General features: G+C 38.6%; 2 protein-coding genes across 5 annotated transcripts in view; one reads left to right on the top strand and one right to left on the bottom strand.

Annotated features, from left to right (window-relative positions):
* Positions 1-1,717: 1,717 nt before the first annotated feature.
* Positions 1,718-7,778, bottom strand: lztfl1 (leucine zipper transcription factor-like 1). 2 transcript variants are annotated; one of them, XM_020617500.1, is made up of 10 exons: positions 7,489-7,778; positions 6,856-6,980; positions 6,505-6,699; positions 4,564-4,621; positions 4,045-4,116; positions 3,860-3,925; positions 3,687-3,764; positions 3,254-3,412; positions 2,807-2,910; positions 1,718-2,685 (listed from the first exon to the last, which is right to left on the bottom strand). In XM_020617500.1, exons 1-10 carry the CDS (start codon positions 7,489-7,491, stop codon positions 2,667-2,669), a joined length of 879 nt encoding a protein of 292 aa, XP_020473156.1. In that variant the 5' UTR covers positions 7,492-7,778; the 3' UTR covers positions 1,718-2,666. The 2 variants fall into 2 exon arrangements, with proteins under 2 accessions (XP_020473156.1, XP_020473155.1); XM_020617499.1 differs by having other exon boundaries at positions 3,254-3,430.
* Positions 7,779-9,701: 1,923 nt separating this feature from the next.
* dnajc13 (DnaJ heat shock protein family (Hsp40) member C13) overlaps positions 9,702-24,910 on the top strand; it is a 38,595-nt gene continuing 23,386 nt past the window's right edge. The window contains exons 1-13 of one of the 3 annotated variants that reach the window (XM_020617466.1): positions 9,702-9,888; positions 12,811-12,891; positions 17,654-17,729; positions 18,542-18,691; positions 19,444-19,485; positions 19,619-19,819; positions 19,938-20,144; positions 20,670-20,765; positions 20,996-21,087; positions 21,302-21,468; positions 23,575-23,654; positions 23,752-23,921; positions 24,021-24,053. In XM_020617466.1, the coding sequence (XP_020473122.1) occupies positions 12,824-12,891; positions 17,654-17,729; positions 18,542-18,691; positions 19,444-19,485; positions 19,619-19,819; positions 19,938-20,144; positions 20,670-20,765; positions 20,996-21,087; positions 21,302-21,468; positions 23,575-23,654; positions 23,752-23,921; positions 24,021-24,053 (1,382 nt within the window). In that variant the 5' untranslated portion in view covers positions 9,702-9,888; positions 12,811-12,823. The remainder of the gene's footprint in view (positions 9,889-12,810; positions 12,892-17,653; positions 17,730-18,541; positions 18,692-19,443; positions 19,486-19,618; positions 19,820-19,937; positions 20,145-20,669; positions 20,766-20,995; positions 21,088-21,301; positions 21,469-23,574; positions 23,655-23,751; positions 23,922-24,020; positions 24,054-24,910) is intronic. The other 2 variants (XM_020617464.1, XM_020617465.1) reach the window with 2 other exon arrangements.

The following is a 24,910-nucleotide window of genomic DNA, read 5'->3' on the forward strand; positions in this document are numbered from 1 at the left end:
AAGCAAAAATCCTGAAGTGCTTGATGATTCTGAAGAAAAGCCAAACAACAGAAGCCTTTGTCTTGCATAAATGAAACTGAGAAAACCCCTTTGATGCCTTGTCAAGAGCAGGAAGCTGTTGTGAATGGCTACACCACTGATATGTATTAACATTTGCCCGTATTGTGGGAAAATACTAACAGTGTCACAGTGCAGGAGACTGAGTTTAGTATTCACAGACTAGTCACCACTTCCTGTGTACCTGCTTGCTGTGATTTATGTCATGCACTGGTAGACAGTTGGCATCCTATATGAAACTGACAGACGTTTTCACATGATGGTTACTCTAAGGAAACAGATGCACGCACAAGTATGAATTCCCACACATAGGCACGCAAATTAGCCCTCTTTTGCCTGATCTTTAATTTGGTATAAGAATAAACAGGTAGATAAAAAAAATAATATCACCTTAAATCTCTTATGTATCGACAGCAGGTTTTAAAGGATATTGATGTAGTGTTGCAGGCTTACCAGCCATTTTTTCTTGAGTGCCCCTTTTCCCCGCCCCTTTTTCTGCACAGAAAGGTACACCACACAACTCCTGCACATGATGCAAAAGCAGCTCAGGTTTAACTCAGGATAATCTGTGGCTTGAAGAGTTTCACTGAAAACAACAGTGGGGTGACGGTTAACTGACAGGTGACCACTTTATTTCATACGCTGCTGCTGTCTCACTCCACTTTGGTTAACACAGGCATGGCAAAAACAAGGAGTTTTTTTTCAGGACCTGGAAACAGCAGAGGAAGCACATGAAGTGATTAAAAGTGTTGCATACAAAAACTAAAAAACAAACTCTCACACAACCAGTGTCCTTGGCACGTCATTGTGGAGTTTTGGTATAAACAAACCGCTCGAGGATAAATCTGATGATCACTTGACACCTTCAGATTTCCTAATATTTAACGAGTTCAAAGATAGAGGAAATTCTTGGTCTTATCTGACTAAATTGGCCAATCTCCATGATTCAGAATTAAATTACACAGAACCAATAAACCATAATAATAACTCTGCTGACAACAGTGAAAATGTGTGCAGCCTCACAAGTAGTCCTAATGTGTCCTCCAAGTAGTCCTAACACACTGTTCAGCGTGTTATGCCACTCTGCTTCTTTCTTCAGTCTCTCCCCTGAGTTCTGGCCCATTATGCAGGACGGGAAACAGAGGAGACCTGCGGTAAACCTCAACAGCCACACTCACCGACGTCACGCACACACTGTGCCCGGGTATATGGGGCGATCGTTCATTTGCCGTGTATGGCCCCAGGCTCTGGAACTCCCTACCGCCAGAGCTACAGTCCATAACTACACTAGCGGCCTTTAAGTCAACTCTAAAAACCCACCTTTTTAGACAGGCCTTTGGTGCCTAACCCGTTCCAGTCTTAACCCTCTTTTAACTCGTTGTTTTACGCTGTTTGTGTCCTGATATGGAAGATTTTTATTCCTTCTATTTTTAAAATTTGTGTTTTATTCTGTTTAGGTCTTCTTGTTTTAGTACTGTTTTTTATTAGTGTATACATGTTTTGTTGTGAAGCACTCTGTGCTCCTTTGGAGTTGTAAAGTGCTATATAAATAAACTATTATTATTATTATTATTATTATTATGGGGCATCGCATCGTAACCATTCATCTATTGGGGCACCACGTCCTCACTTACAATGACTTAACTCTAAAAATGATTTGGTAACAGCTTTTATTAACCCATAATTTTGCACTATACAAACAAATGTACATCTAGTGTAACACAGGGTAGATGTATCATACTCTACAAGAGCATTACTTCATGAACATCATGTGTATACTGATTTGTTTCTTATACACTCCAACACCCACAGCAATACAAAAAGTACACAGGCAAAATTTCCAGACAAAAATATTGTTTAGGTAAGCATGAGCTATGTCATCATTACACAAGAGCACAAAAAATAAATGCAAGAAATATGTTATATTTTCATTGATCATACTTTCAGAGAATATCAGATTGTTGGAAACATCATTGTCTGAAGAGATATTAAATGTTTCGGTAGCAAGTTCAAAGCAGGAGGAACCTCAGAGGGTCAGAAAACATTATTTTGAAGATGTTCACTAATAATAAACAAACTACCTTGGAGTTTGCTTGACAATCTCAATCATGGATTGGATTTTGACTACAAAATGGCTATTAAAATTATGATCAGGAAAACAGCAATAAAAAAAATTGTCTTAAAAAGCTAAGCATTACCTACACTGATCTGCAAAGTTTCAGACAGTCTATCTGTTCAAATCAGCAAATGGACAAGGCCTCTTCAAACAGGGACATGACAGTGATTGCATAGAGCACTGAGGAAAGTCTGCTAGCTATTGTAAGTGAGCTCCAATTTGAGACTTAGAAAATAAAAGCACAGCTGAAGAAGGCTATCATTTGCTACTGTGTCATTTGTTTATTCAGATGTGTGTATTGACAATGCCCCAGTCTTTAGTGGAGCCAAAAATTACTCAAGATGCCAGGTAAAGCATTAATAAATAATAGCTTTTCTGTCTCTTTTATCTTGTAGCAGTGAAACTGGTGGTTTCTTGTCCATAACACGGTCAAAAGCTTTTGGTCCCATCTTGGCCTCTGGACATGTGTTTAACCAGCTGTCTTGGGTAGAACTCATTCATCGGGCTCATATCTGAAACAGATGAGTGACACAAATCTGATATTGGATAAAAATTTTACTAAGTAAGCCAGATTTTCCAAATGTGTTTCCTGACATTGTTTGTACTATTTTAGCCCTAATGATGACAGCTCACCTCTGCAATCTTTTTCTGATTTCTTTGATTTGCTCGTTCTTCTTGGTCAGGATGTCCTTCATGTTGCGGTAGGCTGCAGTTTGCTGGAACTTCTTCTCCAACTCCTGCACGCCATATACATACATGAAGAGATTAGAAGCTGAATGCACCCATGCTGAAAACTGGCCAGAATAACAAGTACTCCTTATTGATTTATTTGTAAAAAGCTAATTTGATTGTAGTGGCTTGGCAACATATGCAAACAAACACACAACTGCTGAATCAAATTCTGAATCCGATTTCGCTGATGGGTGCACAAATGCACAAATCTCTTATGTGATATAACCAAAACTGTTGACTTTGGCAGAAAATGAACCCTAACACATCACTCACAGTAAGAAACTAACAGAGAAAATATATTGTCAGGGCTTTTAACTAGTAAATAGTGGCTACTGTCATGTAATGTACCTTCTCTGCTAAGGCCAGCTGCTCCTGCACTTGAAGAAGCTCATGTTTTGCAGAAATCAGGTTCTCCTGCAGATCCTTTTTGGATGCAGCATTGACACTGAGGGATCTTTCATAGCTCTCCTTCAGAGCTGCCACTGTGTCCTCAAGACTGCTGATCTCCTGGGATTGAGCAGCCAGCTTAAAGGAAAAAGATGGAATGAATGGCAATTGTTGCTACATTACTACAGAACCTGTTCCTTCTATTCCTGTTCACACTTTGGTCAAATAGATACATACCATTTTAGGTCCAAGTTAGCAGAACAAAGTAAATGACAGCAAGCGCTCAGATGCAAAACAATAAAAACAAATGTGTTAAAAAGTAAAAGTGGTAAAATGGAAAGCAAACTCAAAATGTCATAATCAAAAATGATGCAAGTCAAATGAGAAATAATACCTGCTGTTCACCTTGCACCTTCTGAAGGTCTTTCAGAGCGCTCTCTGCCTTTGTTTTCTCATCTAGTGCACTCATGGCCTAATAAAATTAATCAGAATGTAATATTATTCATGTAAACCAGTAAGATGAAAGATGAGATCTGCTTAAAAATATGCATTTTTTTTTTTTTTTACCTGGGATTCTAAAGTCCGCAGCCTGCCTTTTAGTTTGTCATTTTCCTCCTGTAATCTTGCAATCTCCTGAAACAATAATCAACATATAGAAAGTGTTCTGCATGAACATGATGAACATGATACATGAGGGAACAGCTTTATCTGAAACTACTCTGTACATGTAACCCGTGCAATATTTTCTTTACCTTGTTGAGAAGTTCACATACCCCACCCTCGTTCAGTGGTGCTAACTTGGGTTTACTTGTTTCCTGGTTTATCTGGGAATAAAGTAGAAACAATGAGAGGACAGTGCTTATTCCTTAGTCTAAAACATGTTGGACATGCTTTGTCATTATTGTACAGTAAAAAAAAACAAACTGTTTTTACCTGTTTAGTCTTGCTTTTGTTAGAAATGTGAAAATGACTAGTGCCTACAGTTGAGGAAGGGAAGGATAGCCAAACCCATGAAAGTGAAGCACTTAGTTCTTTTTTTATAATGCTTCATGAAGCCACATCAGCCTCAGTGATGTGTGACTTCTGTAGTGCATGACTCTCTGACAGCAGCCTGACATATAAAACTACTCAACATGTACAGGAGTGCTGCACTGCTCTCTAGTTACTGAATTCCATGTGGTCTAAATATCATTTGAACGATGGCTAATGACAACTGCACTAATGGTGATGTTTAAAGGTTTACATGTGACAGAGCTGCACATTATGCTCACCTTATTAGTGGTTTTAAAATCAGTCTTCTCAAATTCAGCCACTTGTTCTAACAGCTCCCTATATGGGTAGAGGAGAATAAAGAATTGGGCAGCAGAATAACAAAGGAAAGAACAGAGGAAGGTAACTGTAAATGTTTTGCAAGCAGTCCTGAAGAGGGTGTACCTGATCTGTTCATCTGTAAATCACATGCCACAAGTGTGAGATTGCCAGAGCGATGCTTATGTTTATGTTTTGTGATGTTATAGTAATCTATTATTTGGCAGTTACGATGGTTTAGCAGGTAAAAGAAACACCCTTGTTCTTGATGGCAGAATAGCACGTATGATATAAAACTTATGCCTGTGGTGAACAGATGTGCTCTCTGGAAAGCTTAAATGTGGTTTTTCAAAAGCAGCTAAAAACACGTAGACTGTGACATAGGGCGTATTCCTCACGTTACACACCATTTCAGTCACGTAGGGCTAAGCCTTGTAAAAGGCTTCAGGGCATATCTATCCACCCATCAACATCATCTACATACAAACAAACTAAAAGAAACTGCCCAAAACACACACAGTGTTTTGACAAGGTTATGGAGGTCAAAAGTTACATGGAGTTCACCTCAATATCACAGACAGATAACAACCAAACTGGGGAATTTTATGTAGGATGAGCTGGCAAACAGTGGTTTAGCTTGTGTTAACAATCAGCCAGCCACATGTGTGTCAGAATTTTATGACCTTTTGCTCTGAGACTGAAGATAACCAGATAATGTGATGTGAGGGAGAATGGAAAAGTCTTGTTTCCTCCCTCTCACTGGCAAAAAAGAGGAACAGGGCTTTAGTTTGACATAAGTGTATTTTAAAGACAAAATTTTGAACACCTCAACTCATCTTTAATTTCAGAACAGATTAACAAGTTCTTCTAAATTGTGTCACAGTGAATTATTGTTAATCTATAAAACTGTTCAGCTATGGTCTAAGACCTGACAATATTTGTGCCAAAAAGCCCTAATACTTCCTTTGTCACAATATCATGAGTGCAAAGTACCTTGTGACAACAGTTCATATGGTATCACATGTGCATGCCCACATTGCTCCATGTGCAGCATTCTAATATAAAAAAAACAGCATAGGGCACATAAGGCAACTTAGGGCACTCTTGAGGTCATTGCTCAATATCAACAGGAAGAATGACCATTTAACTTATGTAGACTTATATGTAGTCTTATAACATGTGGCCACAAACCAATGACATCATGACAATCACAAATATACACTCATACACAACCTGACAGTAAAAAATAAATGAAACCCTTTCATAAATTAAAGAATAATTTTACAAAATACATATTTTTGTCATTTACCCCTGGTGGTACTTAGCAATGTGGACAGAATTGCTTGTAGTAAGGTCTGCAAATGGAGAAATCTGAGAAAAAGGGCACTGTTTCTGGAGTGACTTATTTTCCTTATAGTAATTTATCAACAATCACTTACCTATACTCTCTCAGACTGCAGAATTCTCAGATGTTGATATTTTAAAACCTTAGTAAAACCTCTATCTATGTGGTTCAATACCATTATGGATTACTAAAAAAAACATGTAATTTGGGTGAACTGAGAATATGGCAGAAGTTGTGGTTTTCAGAATAAGCGTGAAATGAAAACCACTGTAATGGAAAAATGGTTAAATTCATAGTGTATGCACGCATGAGGCATGGCAATGACCTTTATGCCTGACACATAACATGCAACAGATCTAAACCTAAACAGTCCTGAGGAGGAAGTTGCCTACAGAACAAAGCGGAGAAGCTTTTCTCATGAAGGTGTATGTAGAGCTCACTTCTTACTGTTACATTGGTGTAACACTCTACTCAACCTTGACTTGTCACATTCATTTAAATCATTTTAATTTGAGAATGTTTTCATCTGCTTTAAACTGCTTCATGTCTCACTGCTCACCTGTTCTCCAGTTCTGAAATATCGCTTTGCAGTCGAAGGTAAAACTTCTCAGCCTGGGAGAAGAGTTGTCTGAGCAGCAGCACATTGGTGTGCGCTGTGTTGATGAGCTCTATCTCCACCTCTCCCCGCACCACTGCCTGCAACCCATCCAGCATCTCCCTCACCTCATCCACTGTGAAGGTTTCCTCCACTAGCCTTCAGACAGTAATATATATGCACATATGTATACATATCACACATCAATCTGAACTGAAAAGCACTTCATTGTTATATTATACTTCTAAGTTACAGAATGAGTGAAGTGGAAGTTTAATTTACAAACAATGACACCAAAAACCTATGCCCAGTCACCTGCTATCTTTGAGTTCCTCAAAGCATGAGTCGATAGTCTTGAGCCTCAGAGTCCTTTTTGAACGTGCAAATCGCATGTAATTGATAACTTCATTCTGATGGTGTTCATTAAACCCGAATTCAGCCTACATGGAGACGAAAAAAGCCATTAGTAACAGCGGGTGGTGAATTAAAGGTTGGCAGAGAGACTTTAATAATGACCACAGCCAGCCGAACTTGCAGAGGATTTCCACTTGCTAATATGTGACAGGGCCTATTACACACACACACACACACACACACACACACACACACACACACACACACACACACATATATGCCTGCTAACCTCCTCCAATCAAGGTCGGGCACCATTTTAACAACAAAGGCAGACGTTTAGCATGCTAACATTTAGAAGCCAACAAGTGGCCTAGCTACCTATAAACAGCAAATGAGAGCGTATCACACACACACACACACACACACACACACACACACACACACACACACACACACACATATATGCCTGCTAACTTCTTCGAATCAAGGTCGGGCACCATTTTAACAACAAAGGCAGACGTTTAGCATGCTAACATTTAGAAGCCAACAAGTGGCCTAGCTACCTATAAACAGCAAATGATTGCAATAACTCACCATGGTGGCTGTGCAGCTATCGTTAATGTAACTAAGCTAAGTTAGCTAGCTTGTAGACTGAGCTGATCCAAACGGAAAATCTGTGTTTCGGCCTATAATTTAGTCACACAGCAAACAGACTAGAATCTAAAGTAATGTAAGAATGTCCTGGAATCGATGGTTCTAATGAGCTATTTTACTTGTTCTATTCGAAGTAGAGGCTAAATGAAGGTTATGTTATAGTTATAATAGATGGCAGATCAGATAGCCTAGCCATCCAGCTAGTGTTGAGAATGCCTTGGTAACGGAGAATAGGCGTCATCACCTTGGTTACTGAGGTGCGTTCAATGTCGCTACGTTCAACATGGAACAAAAATTTCACAATAGTCACTTTTCATATAGCCTAGCCCTACATTAACTTAGAGATGAATTATTGTCACCTTTATTAACTTTTAATCTATATAATGCAAATCAAATGCATTCACAAATATAAATACTGCTCTTGGTTAATAAAAAAACTGAATGATTTAAGGCCAAAATACATTTTTGATTTGAAGCTATGAACTGCCCAAACCTTTCAGAATGCCTGGGCCACTTATCCTTACTGTCCCTGGAGTCAGAACCAAACATGGAGAAACAACATTTCGTTTTATGCACCCCATAACTGGGACAAACTCCCAGAAAACTTTCTTAATAGTAAAGTAAAGGCTTGACTTTTTTGTTTGCTATTGTTTCAGTGAAATAAAACGTAGGACTGTTTATTCATATGTTGCACTGTTATGCAACTACGATGTAATCCCCCCCATGTTCTAAATGTTCAATTCCATCTTATTTTATATTGTGTTTTATTTTACACTTTAAAATCCTATTTAGATTTTTTTTTTACTGCTATATATATTTCCTTTAAATTCTTTTTTTTAATGCCTTTAATGTCATGCAAAACACTTTGAGTTGCTTCTTGTTGGTGGTGCTATACAAATAAACGTGCCTTTACTTAAATCTATTTTTTACCATTATCATGTCTAATCTCATTCATTCCTTGTTTACTAATGTCAGTATTTTAAAATACCATCAATATTTTTAAATGAAAATATGTTGTTAGATGTATACAGGCATCTACAGATGTCTACAGTTTGTGCCCTATATCACTGGGAAATGTACACTTTTATTTTTAGTTAGGTTGTTAACATCTGATCTGACTATCTTGTCTTTGTCATTCTGGAGCAGTAGATGGCACTACTGCATTAGAAAGGAAATGTCAGAGGAGTAAAGTAGGTCCTGATATTGTTAAAGTGTATTATGAAACTGATTTCTTTACAATAAAGTATAGATGGAGAGCCACTATAAGGATGTTCACAGCAAAACCACAGCTACAAAATTTCACAGCTATTAAGGTCCTACCATTTTACAATGCATACAGCTTGTTGAAAGATCATGAAATTTTATTGCAATATAAGATAACAAGACTTTATTGTCATTGTGGTGTTGTACATGAGATGATGTTGGCATTCCTTGAGTACTTTAGAAACATATTTCCCATGTTTTGTAGTACTGCAGTTTATCTTTTGTAACTTCAAACATGTTTCATCATTGTTCATATATAGCATTCACATCTCTCTAAGTTCCTGAAGGCTTCCAACAGCAGTTTCATAACTTAATCTAAGCACACTGCAGTGTTTTTACTTGAAATTTTACAGCACATCCATCAGTTAGTATTCTTTTTGTACAGGTTTAAATAGATTAAGTGATGGGACAAATCATGGCTGCTTCTTTGTAAGTTAAATCCAAAATGAAATAAATTTTGTTATTAAAATATTGAAAATTTTGTAAATGTCTAGAAACAAAAGCTAGTAACTGTTTACTGCAATAAGAAGTACACTATTTCCTATTGAACTGTAGTGTCATGAAAAGCAAAGATTCAAGTACAACATAAGTACCTCAAATATGTAATTAAGTACAGTATTTGCGATAATGTGCTTAGTTACATTCCACCACTGCTGTCTAGTTTTTATACTGTACTATAGTTTTTATAATTTAAAATAACCCCGCACTGGAAACTAAAACCAGTTTCCGCAGTAGCCAGTCACAATTAAACCGTTCGGAGGTCGGTCTGTGCTGTACCCGTCAATTCAAACTCTGATGAGACTGATGAAAAACTGATCTCGGGTCAGGTATTTCGATAATTCCGTGTCCAGAAAAACCAATCAGCTGACATCCGCATGACAGGCAGGGTTTACGCGTGCGCAGTAGCAACTTTTGTTATCAGGAATATGGTAGCGTCCTGAGACCTGTTGGGGGGAATACGGCGTAACTGAGGACCTTCATCACCAGAGTGTGAAAACTGAGACGCAACGGCCGCACTCAGCGGAGGGTGGGGGGCTAAGGGACGGCTACGAATAACACATCATAGTGTTTTTACAGGTAAATATATCCGTTTGTACTTGCCACTTTTTTTTCAAGGCATCTTCTTCCATGTTTGATTGATCTCCGCTGCTAATGCGACTAGCTGGTCTTCTACAAAGCCTCAGTGAAGTGCTAGTTAGCTGTTAGCTTGTGGCTAACCCAGCATTAGCCTGACACAGCCCCATTTTAACATTTGGCAAACAAACGCTGATAACAAAAGTGTCTGGGCTATGTGCGGCTATGTGCTTTACTTAGGTGGAGCAATAGTGTATGAGACATCGTCTAAGCTGTACTGTCTTGCTCCAGTTCATCGTTTAGGCCTGCTGCAATGAAGCAAAGTTTGGCTAGCTACTTGACAGCCAGGTAACGTTAATACTGCTTGTCATGGATTTAGTTGACATATCAAGAGCCAGCGCACATGGTCAAATGAACCCGTTTTGTTCAATTTCTAATTTCTTAATATGTGAAGTCACGTGTCAAAATAATCAACAAGGTTATTACATTTTGCAAGCAAGTCGTTTATGCAATTCAACCACAGGAGATGAAGAGTGGTTCAGTTTCAGGGCTGAAAGTTCCTTTCTTGGAAAAAAGATTGCTTCATATAATTGGTAAATAAAGGGGTGCATTGCAACATGTCTTCAGTGCAGGAACGAAGCTTTAAAGTAGACAACCATATTGCAGAAACCAGCATGATGCACACCTTATGTTTTTGTCTATATGAAATATTTGGTCAAATTCATATGCAATTGTGAATGACCTTGTAGATGCAATGCTCTGCTTTGGCTCATTTTACTTTCCTTTTCTTGCACTGCAGTTCTGGTATGGTAGCTTTAAGTTCAACATCATTTCAACTGTAAATATAAAAAAAGCCTTAGGGCCATATAATGATGTAATGGCACATGATAGTTTGACCATTGTACTCAGTTTTTGTGTTTGAATCAGATGATCCGACCTGTTTTCCAGCAGCTGTGATAAATAAAGTAGAAAACGGACTAAAAACTAAACAGACAAACAGAGCGAAAGAGCTGTTTGCACACTATTAATACTTAACTGTTGTGACACATATATCCCGTGGCTGTAGATTAATTAGGTAGTTCCTAGCCAGTAATATGTGGTTGACAGTCTGTTTTCAGCAGCTCATTTAGGTGCCTCTGAGAGGTTTGATGCAATCTTATTAGCAGGGCTGCTTGGTGGAACCAAGTGCCAGTATACATTTGAAACTGTACCAACTGTCAGAGGTATTCATTTAACAGCAAACATTATGTTAGCATTGATCAGAACCATGTTATCTTAAAGTGTTTGAAAGATTTGTGAGAAGTCTGGAAAAAGTTATCATGTAAATGTTGTGTACTTGGTTTTGGGCTGTGTTCCATTTGTTTTTACTTTTGTTTACTTTTTTTTGCTAAACTCTCATGTATAGCATATGAATGCTTTGCATAAAGGCAGGAAGAGCTGGGAGAAGTAATCACATAATCCAGCTCTGGAATCTGCCTTGGTCTTTTTATTTTTTTTACACACATCACTGTAATATAATAAAAAAACTACACTGCCTTCTTCTTCATCAGCAAAGAGCATGCTGTGCACTGTGAGATGCTAACATCTTCTGTTGTGCATTCCATCAGCCCCCTGCTTTGGATTACAATCATTATGCAGATCTATGAATGTGCGTTGAAGAAAAAACTGTTGGTGCAAAACTTAGCTCTGGCCTGTTCTTTGCACCTTTGTTTCTCTAGCACAGACATCAATTATAGAGATGCCAAAAACTGCCAGAGGTCCTCAACCAGTGTTGTGGCACTTGATACTACCCTGTATTTGCATCCTGTTGTCTTTGAACACCAGACAGTTTTCCTCTTGGTGAACGGTGGTTTCCATCATCTGTGCTTATTTTGCTGCTCCCTGCTTCGTATGTACTCTGAAGAGGAGAGGAAGGAAAACCACAGTCAGATTTTTCCAGGATCCTGGCAGAGTGCTGACACAGGTTCCCTTTGTCACTGTACAGCTACCAGCAAATTACTGCACTAAGGTCAGGAGAGGCAGTTATTCCCTCCTTTGGTCTGGTGAGGATTGTCTTTGTAGCCGCCACCACATCAGAAACAATCTGCCATTAAACTAAGTACCACTATTAACCATTCCAAGGTGCTTTGTGTTTTGTCCAAGTTTGAAAAGAAACTTCTTTGGAGTTAGGATTACTTAATCCAATCTGTTGTCCAGTTTTGAGTGTCAAGATATTATAAGGTTAAATTATGATAAATTTTCATCTAGATTAGTTGAAAATAAGACATAGCCTAACCGCTGTTTATCCAAAGGTGATCAATAGCCCACAGTGGCTTTGCTTCAAACCCGATTGACACGTATGCACTGGTGCACTGTTGTGTTGTTTTGTCCTTATGACCTGGAAGACATCTTTTTAATTTTTGCCAAACATGCCTTGTCCCAGTTGTTCTTTAAATTAGTGTCTTTTCAAAGTGACCCTGTTAAAGTGCATATAAGGAAATGCTACACTGATGCTGTGGTTCTTAGATAAAAATAATGATTGTGAAGAATCAGTCATTCACGGAGTGATGGACAACTCTCTCTCGTGGGATAATCATTGTTTTCTCTGTATTAGTTATTTAGCTGAGAGAGTATCTGATGGGAGTCTTTCTCTTTTAGCTGTACAGTGTTGGATGACTGTGTGAAGTGTGCGTGACAGTGTAGTGGACTGTGTGTTAAATTTAATGTAGTAATGATTTCTTGGTTCCAGATATTTGTTTGGTGACTTCTTTTAGGACAGACATCAACTGTGACCTGAAATCTTTCTGCTCTGTAACTAAAAATTCTTTTAAATGCTTTTCCTCAAGTAATGCTCAAATTAGCATCTTTCACCTTTTTATTGTCTGAATGTTTTTTTCTGTGTTGAATAAAAAAAAGTAATAACATAACTTTTCCTCTGTGTTGTAGGTTCCTTGAAAAGATGAATGTCATCAAAGACAACAAAGACCTGGCCTGTTTCTACACCACCAAACACTCCTGGAGGGGAAAGTAAGACTCACAGCTTGTCTTGTAACTGGCAGGATTTCAGGGCTTTGTCTAATTCACATCTTCTTTGTATTGGTTTACAAGGTAACATTAACCTTAACAGTGCTTAGCTAGGATTTTACACATTGTCCCACTCTTGGTTTATCAAACAAGGAAAGAGCTTGTTTTGAGTCTCACTAGACCCAGCTGAAAAGAAATCAGGTGTTGTACCTTTAACTCTTGTCATGTGAAGGAGGTTTGGGAAAATCCCAAAATCTTGACTCAGCACTTCCATTGTGTTAACTTAACTATCTTAGCCAAGGATAAGAGGTCTGCAGATCACTGTCAATAGTCACTGATCATCACTAGTGATGTGTTCTGAAGAACTTCAACTTCTTATGAAATGCAACTTTAAAACATAAAGGGGCTGTGAATATGGCACAGATCTAGTCTCAAGCAAGATAAGATTTGTTTTTTTGTATCAAAAGCACAGAAAGCTGCTTCCCCACAGGTAGAGATATTATTCCCACACTGTTATATTTTGAGCAGAGAAGTCAGCAGTCTTATTCCAGTACCTTACAATACAGTACTGTGTGCTGATACTGTATTTTCATAGGTACAGACTTGTTTCATTAATTGATATCTTCTCTGAATGTAGCTATTTAGAACATGAAGGAAGTATCTTTGCAGCTGGATGTACTGTATGTACAGTGTGTCTGTCACATTAACCTTTATGTAATGTGTGGATATTCACACAAAAATAGTATAGTATGTTACAATAGAATGAGGCCAACATACTGTATCTGTGATGTAAATGGCCTGCTGTTTAGAAACATACTGATCAAATGTAGTTTAATTCTATCTGTGCTTTTGGTTCCTGTTTGTTTTCATTTTATTGTTCGGGGGTTATTGCTAAATACAGATATAGACCTGTAGATTAAATATACTAGCTCAAAGCTAGTAGAATATACAAGCTCGATTTTGAGCAGTGAGCCAGTGGGATCATATTACCAGTACCTGCTTTCTAAACGTTTTTGTCCCATTAAAGCCTGCCATTGACCTGGGTAATTTAAGCAGGGCTGCAGAGCATTAGCCATCATCAGAGCTCCTGCTAATGCTTCCTGAAGTGTCTGACGGGACGAGTATTGATGTATGTTTGGTGGACAGTGGAAGGTGATGCCACATTTAGAACAACACAGTGACGCATTATAAACCCACACCTGTGCTTTATCTGAACTGTTCGACATGTGCCTGCTGACTGCATCCATGCCTTCCTTCTGACCTGGGCTGAACAAAAGTTGGGCTCTGACGGTCTTTGGTGAACAGATGAATCTGTCTGCTTTGGAAACCTAATTTATTGAACATCTGGTGGTAATCTAACTGATGCTCCAAAGAGAAAGAGGCTGAAAGATGAAAGAGCACAGGACAACTTGAGCAGGTAATGAGAAAGTCAAATGTGCCCAGAGAAATGAAAAAGAAACCTCATATGATGAAGTGAAGCAGCTATAATTACACACACAAGTGTGCATATTCAGGCAACTGGAAACTGACATTTGACAGCAGGCTCATGATTGGGTCATTTCAATAGAAAGAGAAGTGTTATATCCTGGTTTTCTGTCAAAGTGACATACTAAGGCAACATACCTGTTAGCCAAAGCAAAAGATACCAGGTTTGACCTGGTTTTAATTCTTTTTACATAACTAAAATAGGGATGCAGATTTTAAGCTGTTTCCTCAGTCAGTAGTTGGTCTCATTAACACATCGGCTAATTGTTAACAATTTTTGAAATAAATGTTTCCTTAATAAAACTATTTTAGCAACTGACATGATCTATGTCTGCTGTAAAATCTGAGGAAATTAACAACTGAAGGAACAGATGCCAAGGAGCTTCCACTCCTGTCTGTTGCTATTCAGGGACTAGTCAGGCAACATCCATTCCTGGTTTTATGTATGCACACCTTATGTCAGGAGCAGCCTATGTGTTGTTCACTGTAGGTACTGCTGGAAATACCTGCTCAGCTGGTGGCCTAGAGATGTCCTTAGGATGCTGTCACTAACTTTATCAGTTCAGGAAATCTGTCAGCTTTTACTGCCATTGTTAAAATGTATCTCCACTGAGAGCAGGGCAGTAATCGCTTTTGTGTTGATTTTGTTGGAAACCTGTATAATCAGAATAATGCGTGTCCTGAACGTTAGCTGCAGCGGTGCCTGCGTTAACCAAGTCTCAGACAGTTGGCTACACTGGACAGCCGCCAGACAACAACTCAGCAGAAGCCTCATGCTGCAGCAGCTATTTTTTTGGAGACCGTTAAAGTCCCCATATTTTTTATAATGAGGAAACATGGCACCCAATGTGACCCACTGAGGTTTTTAATCATTTTCGGATAACAATTGTGCTCAATTGCACATATGAATACATCATAATGCATTCTGTATACACAGACAAACATGCTGTTAATTAAGGTGCATTCATTGTTGTTTTGGTCTTTCATGGATTTTTTTTGACAACCAACATCTTGAAAACATAAAAAAGTGAAGAGACAGCAGAGCAGAGGGCTCAGTCAGATACAGGAAGTTGCTTAATGTGATCATTTTTGAAACTGGAAGTGGAAGGAATATGAGATGCCACCCAGCATGAACATCATATCTCTTTTCATTTATGTCAAGTAAACTCAATAGTATAAGAATAAATGGTGTTTACCAAGAGATTATTTAAAACAAGGTAGTTTAACATGTCTGCAGCTTTATTTTTATAATTTTCTTAATTGGAAAGCTGGTGTTCAGATGGGTTGAGATCTGGTGACTGCAAAGATCATAGCATATAATTCACATCATTTTCATACTGTCCCATTCAGTGACCCCTCATGCCCTGTGCATGGGGCCACTGTCATCCTGAAGAGACCATTCATTTATTCAGGTTCTTCCTTTACTCTGTCACCCATCTGTGGTGGCCAACTCCCCCCTCCCTCTTAAATGGAGACATTACTTTATTTTAGTTTCTATCTCTATAGGAAAAAAATGCTCATCTAAAGTTTTTGAGAGAGACGATTAGTGCATTACTGCCTACATTTTAACTGCCATATGCTTCAGTCAGAAAATAGTTTTTTCCGGTCACCTTTGGAAGGGATGTTCTTCATGATCATCTTTATGTTGGATGCTTTCATTGGTTTCATGTTTAAGATGGACAGCTTCTATTAAATGTTTAAAATCAGAGCATCAAGTATATTATGAAATGGGTTGTTGTTGAGCCAGGCGTGACCACGACTGGTGATCATGACTATAGTGGCCGGCTTTGCCATCCAGCCTTTGTCGGGAAGGAAGAGGCACACAATAAAAGTGAAACCTCATGTATTAGCTTTACAAACTCACACTATCCATGGAGGGCTGGATATTGACTGTGTACTAAGATAGATGTAAGAAATAAATAGCCCACAGAGAATGAATAATTAACTAGTTTTGTGCTGACACCAGCCTCAAATAAGCCACTAAGCACCAAGGCCACTATGTGTGGAGAGGCAGGACACAGCTCTACAGGCTTCCTAAAAAATGACATGACATTTGTATAATTGTGAAGAAGACAGAGATGAGGCTGACTCTGATGTGCACGTACTTAATATTCCACTTCAGCCTTGCCTCAGACCACTGCCTGTCCTGTCTGTTTGCATTAGTCATGTACTCCTTATACAAGTACAAATGGATTAGGCAGAAGTAACCTCTCAATTTGAATTCTTTTTACTTTGCTTTTTGATAAAATTAGCTGTATAAATGATAACTTCAGTGGGCATTGAAAATTAATCCAGGACTAATGAGCATGTACAAGAGTGAAAAAAGTTAAGTCGGCATGTTCAGTGCTGTTCAGCTGCTGAAAGACTATGTTGTATTGTACACAGATAAAGATACATGTATACCACATAAAAGTAAACACTATTATTAAACTGTGTACACTGAACAAGATTTCTTCAGTGATCAATTGGCTCTGTTATGAAATGAGTAAAAATACCAACTGAAACTGTGTAGTACCAAACCACATCGCAGTCACACATGGACATGCCTGCGTGCATTTGCACACTCTCACAGAAACTAACATACAGAAATATTAGCGGAGTTTCACACTTCCTTCCTACTTTGTGAGAAAACCTTACTGTCCTAACTGTCGCAGTGCAGCAGTGTTTGTTGTTCCCGTGTTGAAGAGTGACTCGTTACAGAACTGCTAATGCACAAGAAGTTGACCTTTCATTTTAAAATCACTCTCACTCATGTTATGTGGGAAATACACTGAAAGAATTGAAATTCCCCAGTAAGAAAAACTAGATGAATGTAAAAATGCAGAAATCGCAGCTGTTGTGTGTTATCTCAATCCATGAATCATACAAATATCTGGAAACTGGCATATCAAACCTGGATGATATCATAAGTTAACTAACCCCCAGTGATATCATCTGTCCTTGATTCATCATTAGCTTTCAGAGGGCTACAATGGGATTTCAAATTGACCTGGTCCTTTCACACCTTCAAGCCCTCTGTCAGATGCAGTGGGGCGTTAGTTGTGTGATGTGACGAATTTATCACATTGGAAATCATAAGATCACAAGTTAATAGTCATATTTGGAGTGTTCGGGACTGGATCGGTATCTTATCGTTTAAACCACACGCCACACATTTACCCTGTCTCCCACATTTACTGCTAATGTTATGTGACTGCCTCTGTTGTTGTAGGTGTTGTTTCCATGTGTAGCCGAGTATGGGTAGGCTATGTTTCTGACTCATCCCATCTATGTGTTCCAGGTACAAGCGAGTATTCTCAGTGGGGACACATGGCATAACCACTTACAACCCTGCCACGCTAGAAGTAACAAATCAGGTCAGTATGTACAATATGAAGTGTGTCATAGAAACTCTCCTAGTTTTGTTCAGCAACTCTTCTCATTTGAAGCCGATAGTTATGTTGCTAAAAGCTGAATGCAGTGTTTTATAACTTCTTGTGTTCTTCCTTCTATAATAGCATGAATTTACTGATCAGAACATGAAATATGTAAATCAATATCAGTTATATACAGTGGCCCTGAGGTACAAAACACAATGACATTTCACAAAACAACTATAACAAAGAGAACAAAACCTACAGGGATGAAATGTTGTGTTTTCTCTTTTGTCACTGCTTTGTGAAATGTTGTTGTTTTGCATATCAGGGCCACCATAGTTAGGCTTTATACCTCCCCGATTAATAAAAGAGAGTGGCTAAACAGAAAATAGAGTTGTGGTTATTTTATGCTAAGTACTGTAAAATTGTGTTAACAGTTTAAGTTATTCTGTTTAGCATTTATATGGTATACAAAACATTTAATAATCGGTTTGTAATATATTATAATGTAGTTGTATGCAGCTATATGGGCATTTTTAAATGTCCATTGATGTTTGTCATCAATTATAATTTCTCTTATGAAGACACATTATTACACTTGTTTTACTGTGTTTTCATTCATTATTTGTGTTTATACCACAATCTGCTTAAGGGTGCCCATATGAGAAGTACCAGTTGTTCTGCTTACAGTGCAACCACATTAAACCATTTACTTAATGCTAAATAGGGGCTTGCAGGAAATAACATTTTTCATGTGTATTCTGTTACTTTAACCACGTGTTTTTCTTTGTTCTTGCTGTCTGCGTTGCCAGTGGCCTTACGGAGACATTTGTGGTATTGGTCCTGTTGGAAAAGGTCAGGGAACAGAGTTCAACCTCACATTCCGCAAAGGTGGCAGCAAGAAATCAGAAACACTCAAATTCTCAACAGAGCACCGGACAGAGCTGCTGACAGAAGCGCTTGTGAGCAGAAACAAACACACACACACACACACACACACACAGCTCTCCGAGAGCTGGATATTGATACTAATCTCTCGACTCAGCTTGATTTTGATTCCATTAATTTAAATCGGTTCAGTTCATGATGAAACGTTTACTTCATATCAATACCAATTTAGCATAAAGTGCTTCTCAGAATCTTAGGAAGTCAAATTAGTTTCTACATTCAACAAAAGCAAAACTACTAAAACAACCACCTGTGTATGCATGTAACTTTTAGTTCATTGTTCGTGTACTGAGAAATGGTGAAAATGCAAAGACTGATGTTGGGGTTTCAAGAATTGTTATTGAATTGGTCAAGTAAGAGTTGCAATTAATCAGAAAATTGATATTTTTATCTAGCCTTAAACTGCACCATGTTGTTAATGATGACTAAACAGACCTTATAAACATATTTCTTAAAAAGACCTCAGAACTGGTATTTGATGTGTTGTACTCATGCTTTCCAGCTGTGTCATTGATGCACTTTTTGCTGTCTACACTGAGCTTGCAAATCACAACCTCTGTGACACATTGTAGGTGTTATCACACATGTGAATCAGCAGATATTTGGTTGTTGTGAAGAAATAAGCTCATTATGCTGAGATATTACAAAACAGCAAAGAAGACTTTTGTTTCCCTATAAAGCTTATTCAGTTTAATTGTAATTTTGCAATTAAGTTGTGCAAGTCAACACTGTCAGATAATATCTTTCTTTTTGTTGTTATTCACAGAGATTCAGAACTGAATTTTCAGAGGGAAAGATAACTGGCAGGGTAAGTACTAAGATCTAGAAAACCAAATTTATGATTAAAAAACACAAGTTATCCAGTTTGAGTACTGTTTATGTTTGCCAATGTGGTGACCTTGAAAAGAATGTCTTACAACACGTGTGTTGAACTCTGACAGCGTTACAACTGCTACAAGCATCACTGGAGTGATGCACGGAAGCCTGTGAGTTTAGAGGTGACACCAGGCGGCATCGACCAGATTGACCCCCACACTAACCGGGTGTTGTGTTCCTATGACTATCGTAACATAGAGGGCTTTGTCGAGGTGTCTGCTTACCAAGGAGGATTCTGCATCCTTTATGGGGGCTTCAGTAGGCTGGTATGCATTCACAGAGGTTGTGTCTTTGTGTTTGTATGTTTCACTAGAGCTGTTAGATCTTAAAATAAAGGAGTAATTTCCCTTTCTCTTCCCATTGCTTTTTTTTTTTTCTTCTCAGCATCTGTTTGCCTCAGAGCACCGGGATGATATCATCCGAAGTGCCATTGAGCATGCTGGCAACTTCATTGGCATCACATTGCGACTGAGGAAAGAGGCTCTGACCTTTGAAGCATTTGTGACAGACAGGTTGGGGAAATATAGCTCGGATGAGAGCATCACGTCACTGGCTGAGTTCGTGGTGCAGAAGATCACACCTCGCCACCCGGTTAGAGCACCCTGCTGCTCCCTGTTGTTCTCAGTCCTGAATGGTAGCAGTGTGGTACCACACACCCACTAGGCTTCTCTTAGCTTTAGCTTTCTGACCCATATTGTCTATTATCAGAAAACCAGATGCATTGCCAGAGATGCTGGTTATTTAAGTTTTTAAATGGAACTGTCTCCACGTTTATGAAGTTGGATACCATCTTATTACACTTTTAAATGTGTAGACTGGTGCTCACTCACATCTGCTGCCATCAAGGAAGAGTGTGTGTGTGTGTGTGTGTGTGTGTATACCTTATCAGTATCCTTTGTGTTCCTGATACTGAGTCATGCTGCAATGAGTTGGTTTGTAATAGCTGACTTAATATTTCAGTTGCTAATATTAGCAGTGCCAAGGGAATATAAGAGAGTCAGAATCGGGCAATATCTACTGTTTCAGTGCACACTGCCTTCAGCTCTAAAATTGTGTACAGTAATTAAATCCATTATGCTGTCTCTGACCCACGTATGTTTACCTGGTCTCCTTCAGGAGCCTGTGAAGCGTATCCTTGCCCTGACAGAAACATGTTTAGTGGAGAGAGACCCAGCTTCATACAACATAGTCACGATCAAACCCTTTGAAGAGGTGAGCTCTCAATAACTAAACATTTCAAGCTGAAATATTATTACTCCAAACCTTTTTGTTCGGTGTAGCTGTACTCTTCTGAAGATGTTAATTGAACTGTTTATCTTTTTCATTATGTATGAACTGCATCACTACAAGTTTATAGCTTGGATAAAAGCTCTTGAGTCTGTGCGATATGAGTAAACCCCCATCTCCCCGTCTTCTTTTCACTCTTTCTCATCTCCCTTCAGGTATTTGCTCTCATCTGTGATGTAGACAACCCTCAGGTGTTTACAGTGGAATTCATCAGAGGTCAGATCAGGAAGTTCTCCTCCACAGAGAGGTCCGCAGACGTACACCTTTCTTTATGTACATAAGGGGGTTTGCTAAATGTTTGAAAGTATTTTTGGCCTCACTTATTGTCTTTTTTATGTACTACTTACTATATTTAAAAGATGAGGAATTTGTATGGGCGCATGTATCTGCTGTGAGATGGTGCTCCACACCACAGCTCATTTGTAATTCATTTATCTGAGACTATTTGTATGTGTGTGTAGGGACTCCCTGTTAGCCAGCCTACTTGATGGAGTCCGTGCATCAGGCAACAGAGACGTGTGCGTGAAGATGGCCCCCACGCAGCGAGGGCAAAGATGGGGCCTACTGAGCATGCCCGTGGATGAGGAGGTGGAGAGTTTGCATCTCAAATTCCTGGCATCACCCCCTAGTGAGTCAAAGCCTCGGATCTCATGATGTTTCTGAAATTGAGTTGGATTTTATATCATATGTTTAAATTGGCTTAGATGTAGATTTTATTTTGATTTGTGTAGCAACATGTTAAACTGATCCAAAGGTATTTGTAGGCTCCCCAAAGACATTTCTAACCATGGCTGTCTGTCTGTTTTTGTCCTCTCATTTACATACATGAGGGGGCCAGAATATTAGGAACACATCTCAATCTACTTGTTAAGTGTCACAAAATCCACCAGACCCAAATGGTGGAGCCTGTCACCCTCTACACAGTAACACCTTTTTTTTTTTTTTTTTTTTTTGTGGGGATGAAAAAATCATTGCGTTCTTAAGATTCAAAAGGAGTAGTCAGTGTAGCCGTTCCAACTGGTGGCATAATACCGTAATTTCCAGACTATAAACCGCTACTTTTTTCACACGCTTTGAACCCTGTGGCTTAAACAATGATGCTGCTAATTTATGGATTTTTTACGGGCTAACGAGCTTCATACGGCCAATACATTTAGCCTCGTCACATCAGACCAATGAAATTACCGAACAGGTCACAGTGGACCAATGAAACTGTTCGAATTAAATCAAATGCACTCACACTAAATTCTTCAGATCAGTCTTTTTGTGCTTCATGCACACACCCTCATCATGTAAAACACACGAAGAAATGCATATGTTAAAGGTGACCGATCTGGCTGTCGAAGAAGGAAATAGTGCTGCTGCATGTAAGCTTGGCATCAATGCGACTTTAGTGGTTTTAGTGCGAAGGAGGAAGATCAAGATGGTGATCAATGACTTTTCTGGTAGGCTACTGTATTTTTTATTTTTTTAACCAGCCGTGTTACAGGCACTGTAAGGAAAAAGCATTTATTTAATTAAAAGTTAAAAAAAATCTTTCTGTGTACAGCTGCAGCTTATAGACAAGTGCGGCCTATATATGTACAAAATTGTTTTCTTTTAAAATTTAGTGGGTGCGGCTTATAGTCAGGTGCGCTCGATAGTCCGGAAATTACGGTAACCAAACTTTATTACACACCATATTAAATTTATTCCTATATAGAGGGTATATACACTGCTCAAAAAAAATAAAGGGAACACAAGGGAAAATAAGACATTCAACTATGTAATGAACAAGGTATTTGATAAGAATATTTCATTCATTCAGATCTAGGATGTCTTATGTTGTGTTCCCTTTATTTTTTTGAGCAGTATATATTGAGTTGTATGTCTATATCCTTTTTATTAGTTCCCAACTTTACTTGTTACTTTCATTAGTGTAAAATGTGTCAGTGCATAGTGTTTACATTAACTTTGTGTTGACTAGTTAGCCAAGTTTTATTTTCATTAAATGAAGCATTAATTTAAGAATATTGAGACTTGCCTAATCAGCTGTACCCATTTCTTTTTCTCCTTCTCATTGCAAGGAAAGCAGTAAAATGATTTTTGAATCGGATTTATTGAAACAATGGGGACACAACACTGTGGCGTATGGAAAGGAGGAGAACGAACAAAAGTTTGGACCTAGAAACAGATTAATACATCATTACTTATCAAGCAGATATAATGCTGTCAAGTACAACAGCATTATTATTAATTATTGTTGCTGTCAAAACATAATTAAATTAATGAATTTTTGACAATTTCACCAAAAACTGAAGCATTATGAGGTTCATAAAACATAGATGTTATGGCAGGACTGTTGAATTGGATTGCATTCAGTTGTTCACATGTACCTAGTAAAGTGCTTGCATAGTGTATGTCCTATCTAGCAACTTGAGATAATTGGTTAAATTGGTTTCTGTGGCTACAGCTGTAATTTTTTTTTCTAAATACGTCTTTGAGGATTCTGAGATGCTCCAGAGTTTCAGTAAGTTGTCTTATATGACCTTTTTTAAATCAGTTTTTTTTTTTTTACCCCAAATTTCTTGAGGTTGTGACTCAAGTAAAATGATAATACATGAGGTAAAAACTGGGCTTATGTTGTGCTTAAGGATCACAAAGCCAGTTATGTTGCTGTAGAATCTTGTTTAAGATATTAGGTGATTCATCTGTTCCTCTGGTAAATTGATTCATCCCTTTTTCCTCTGCTCAGATACAAACTTTGCAGATGCAGTATACAGATTCAACGCCAACATATCCTACAGCGGGGTGCTGCATGCAGTAACCCAAGATGTGAGTGTGTTTAGTTCCTGTCTGATTTATGTCTACCAATCTGCCTAAGTAGGATTCACACTAATTTCCCCATCTTTATCTCCTTGTTTCTCTTTAGGGTCTTTTCTCTGAAAACAAAGAGAAGCTTATCAACAACGCCATCTTGGCTCTTTTGTCCCAGGAGACTGAGTTGCCAGTTCTTAATGCTGAGTTGGAGAGCCAGTTCCAGGCCATCCGACGCTTGGTGGCCTCTAAGGCTGGCTTCCAGGCTTTCACCCAGCTGCCTAAGTAAGGATGTAGCACATGCCACTTTACCTTCCTGCTTTTATTTCTTAAAGTATACTTTTGTTGAGCTGCCAGTTAATGGGCATGCTCTGTCATTCCAAGGTCTGGTCAAGGGTCTGGAGTCACAGATGCAATGTAAATATGAATCTATAAATCTCAGTCTGCCCCTTTTTTTGTGTCTGTTTGTTTCCCACTTATTTTCCAGAGATTTTCTTAGCTGTGCTTTGGTCAGCCTTCTTTTATCTTTGTTCTGCTTTCATCTCAGGCCTTTTAGACAGGCACTTCAGGGGGAGGTGATGTCACCTCACTGTTCACTGAGCTGTCTGCCTCAATTTGCGTTGGCCTTCCACTGTCGCCCTCTTATTCTCTCATTTTTGGCCATCCATCTTAACCACTATCTGCTGAGATAGATTTCCGTTTATATGTTTCTAAATGAAAATCCGAAGTTAAAATATACTTGTGGAAACTTGAGTTTTATTTTAGCGGTTGAGATTTTGTTGTGACCAGGAAGTTGAAACTTTGAGCGCAGCGTAATAGGGGTTATGCGCAACTTACTTCCGTATACTGCAAAACAGAATCATCCGTTTCCGGTTTGCGACTAGTATGAAATATGGCACAGTTCTACTCCAGATGTCTCCAAGAACTACCAAAGATGAAGATCACGGATGTCCACCGAATATGCAGTTCGACGTCTAAAACACCGGGCAGCAAGCTGGATAAGGGGTTTAAGCTATATGCTTCTTCATACATCCACGACTACGAAGGTAGAGTTATGTATCGGTTATCTTACAAACGGAGATGTAGCTAAGCTAGTTCGTAAGCTAACTAGCTAATGTTATCGATATTTACACCGAGCATCTGTCAGGTACACCAAAATAATGTAATACACTACCGGAAAACTAATAGTAACCAAGCTTGTGTAGTGGAAATGCTAAATTTATTATGGCTAGCGACAGACCTGTGCTGTTACATTGATAACCTAATATATTTTT

This window comes from Monopterus albus, unplaced genomic scaffold, assembly GCF_001952655.1.
Source record: "Monopterus albus unplaced genomic scaffold, M_albus_1.0 scaffold190.1, whole genome shotgun sequence".
Classification (NCBI taxonomy): domain Eukaryota; kingdom Metazoa; phylum Chordata; class Actinopteri; order Synbranchiformes; family Synbranchidae; genus Monopterus; species Monopterus albus.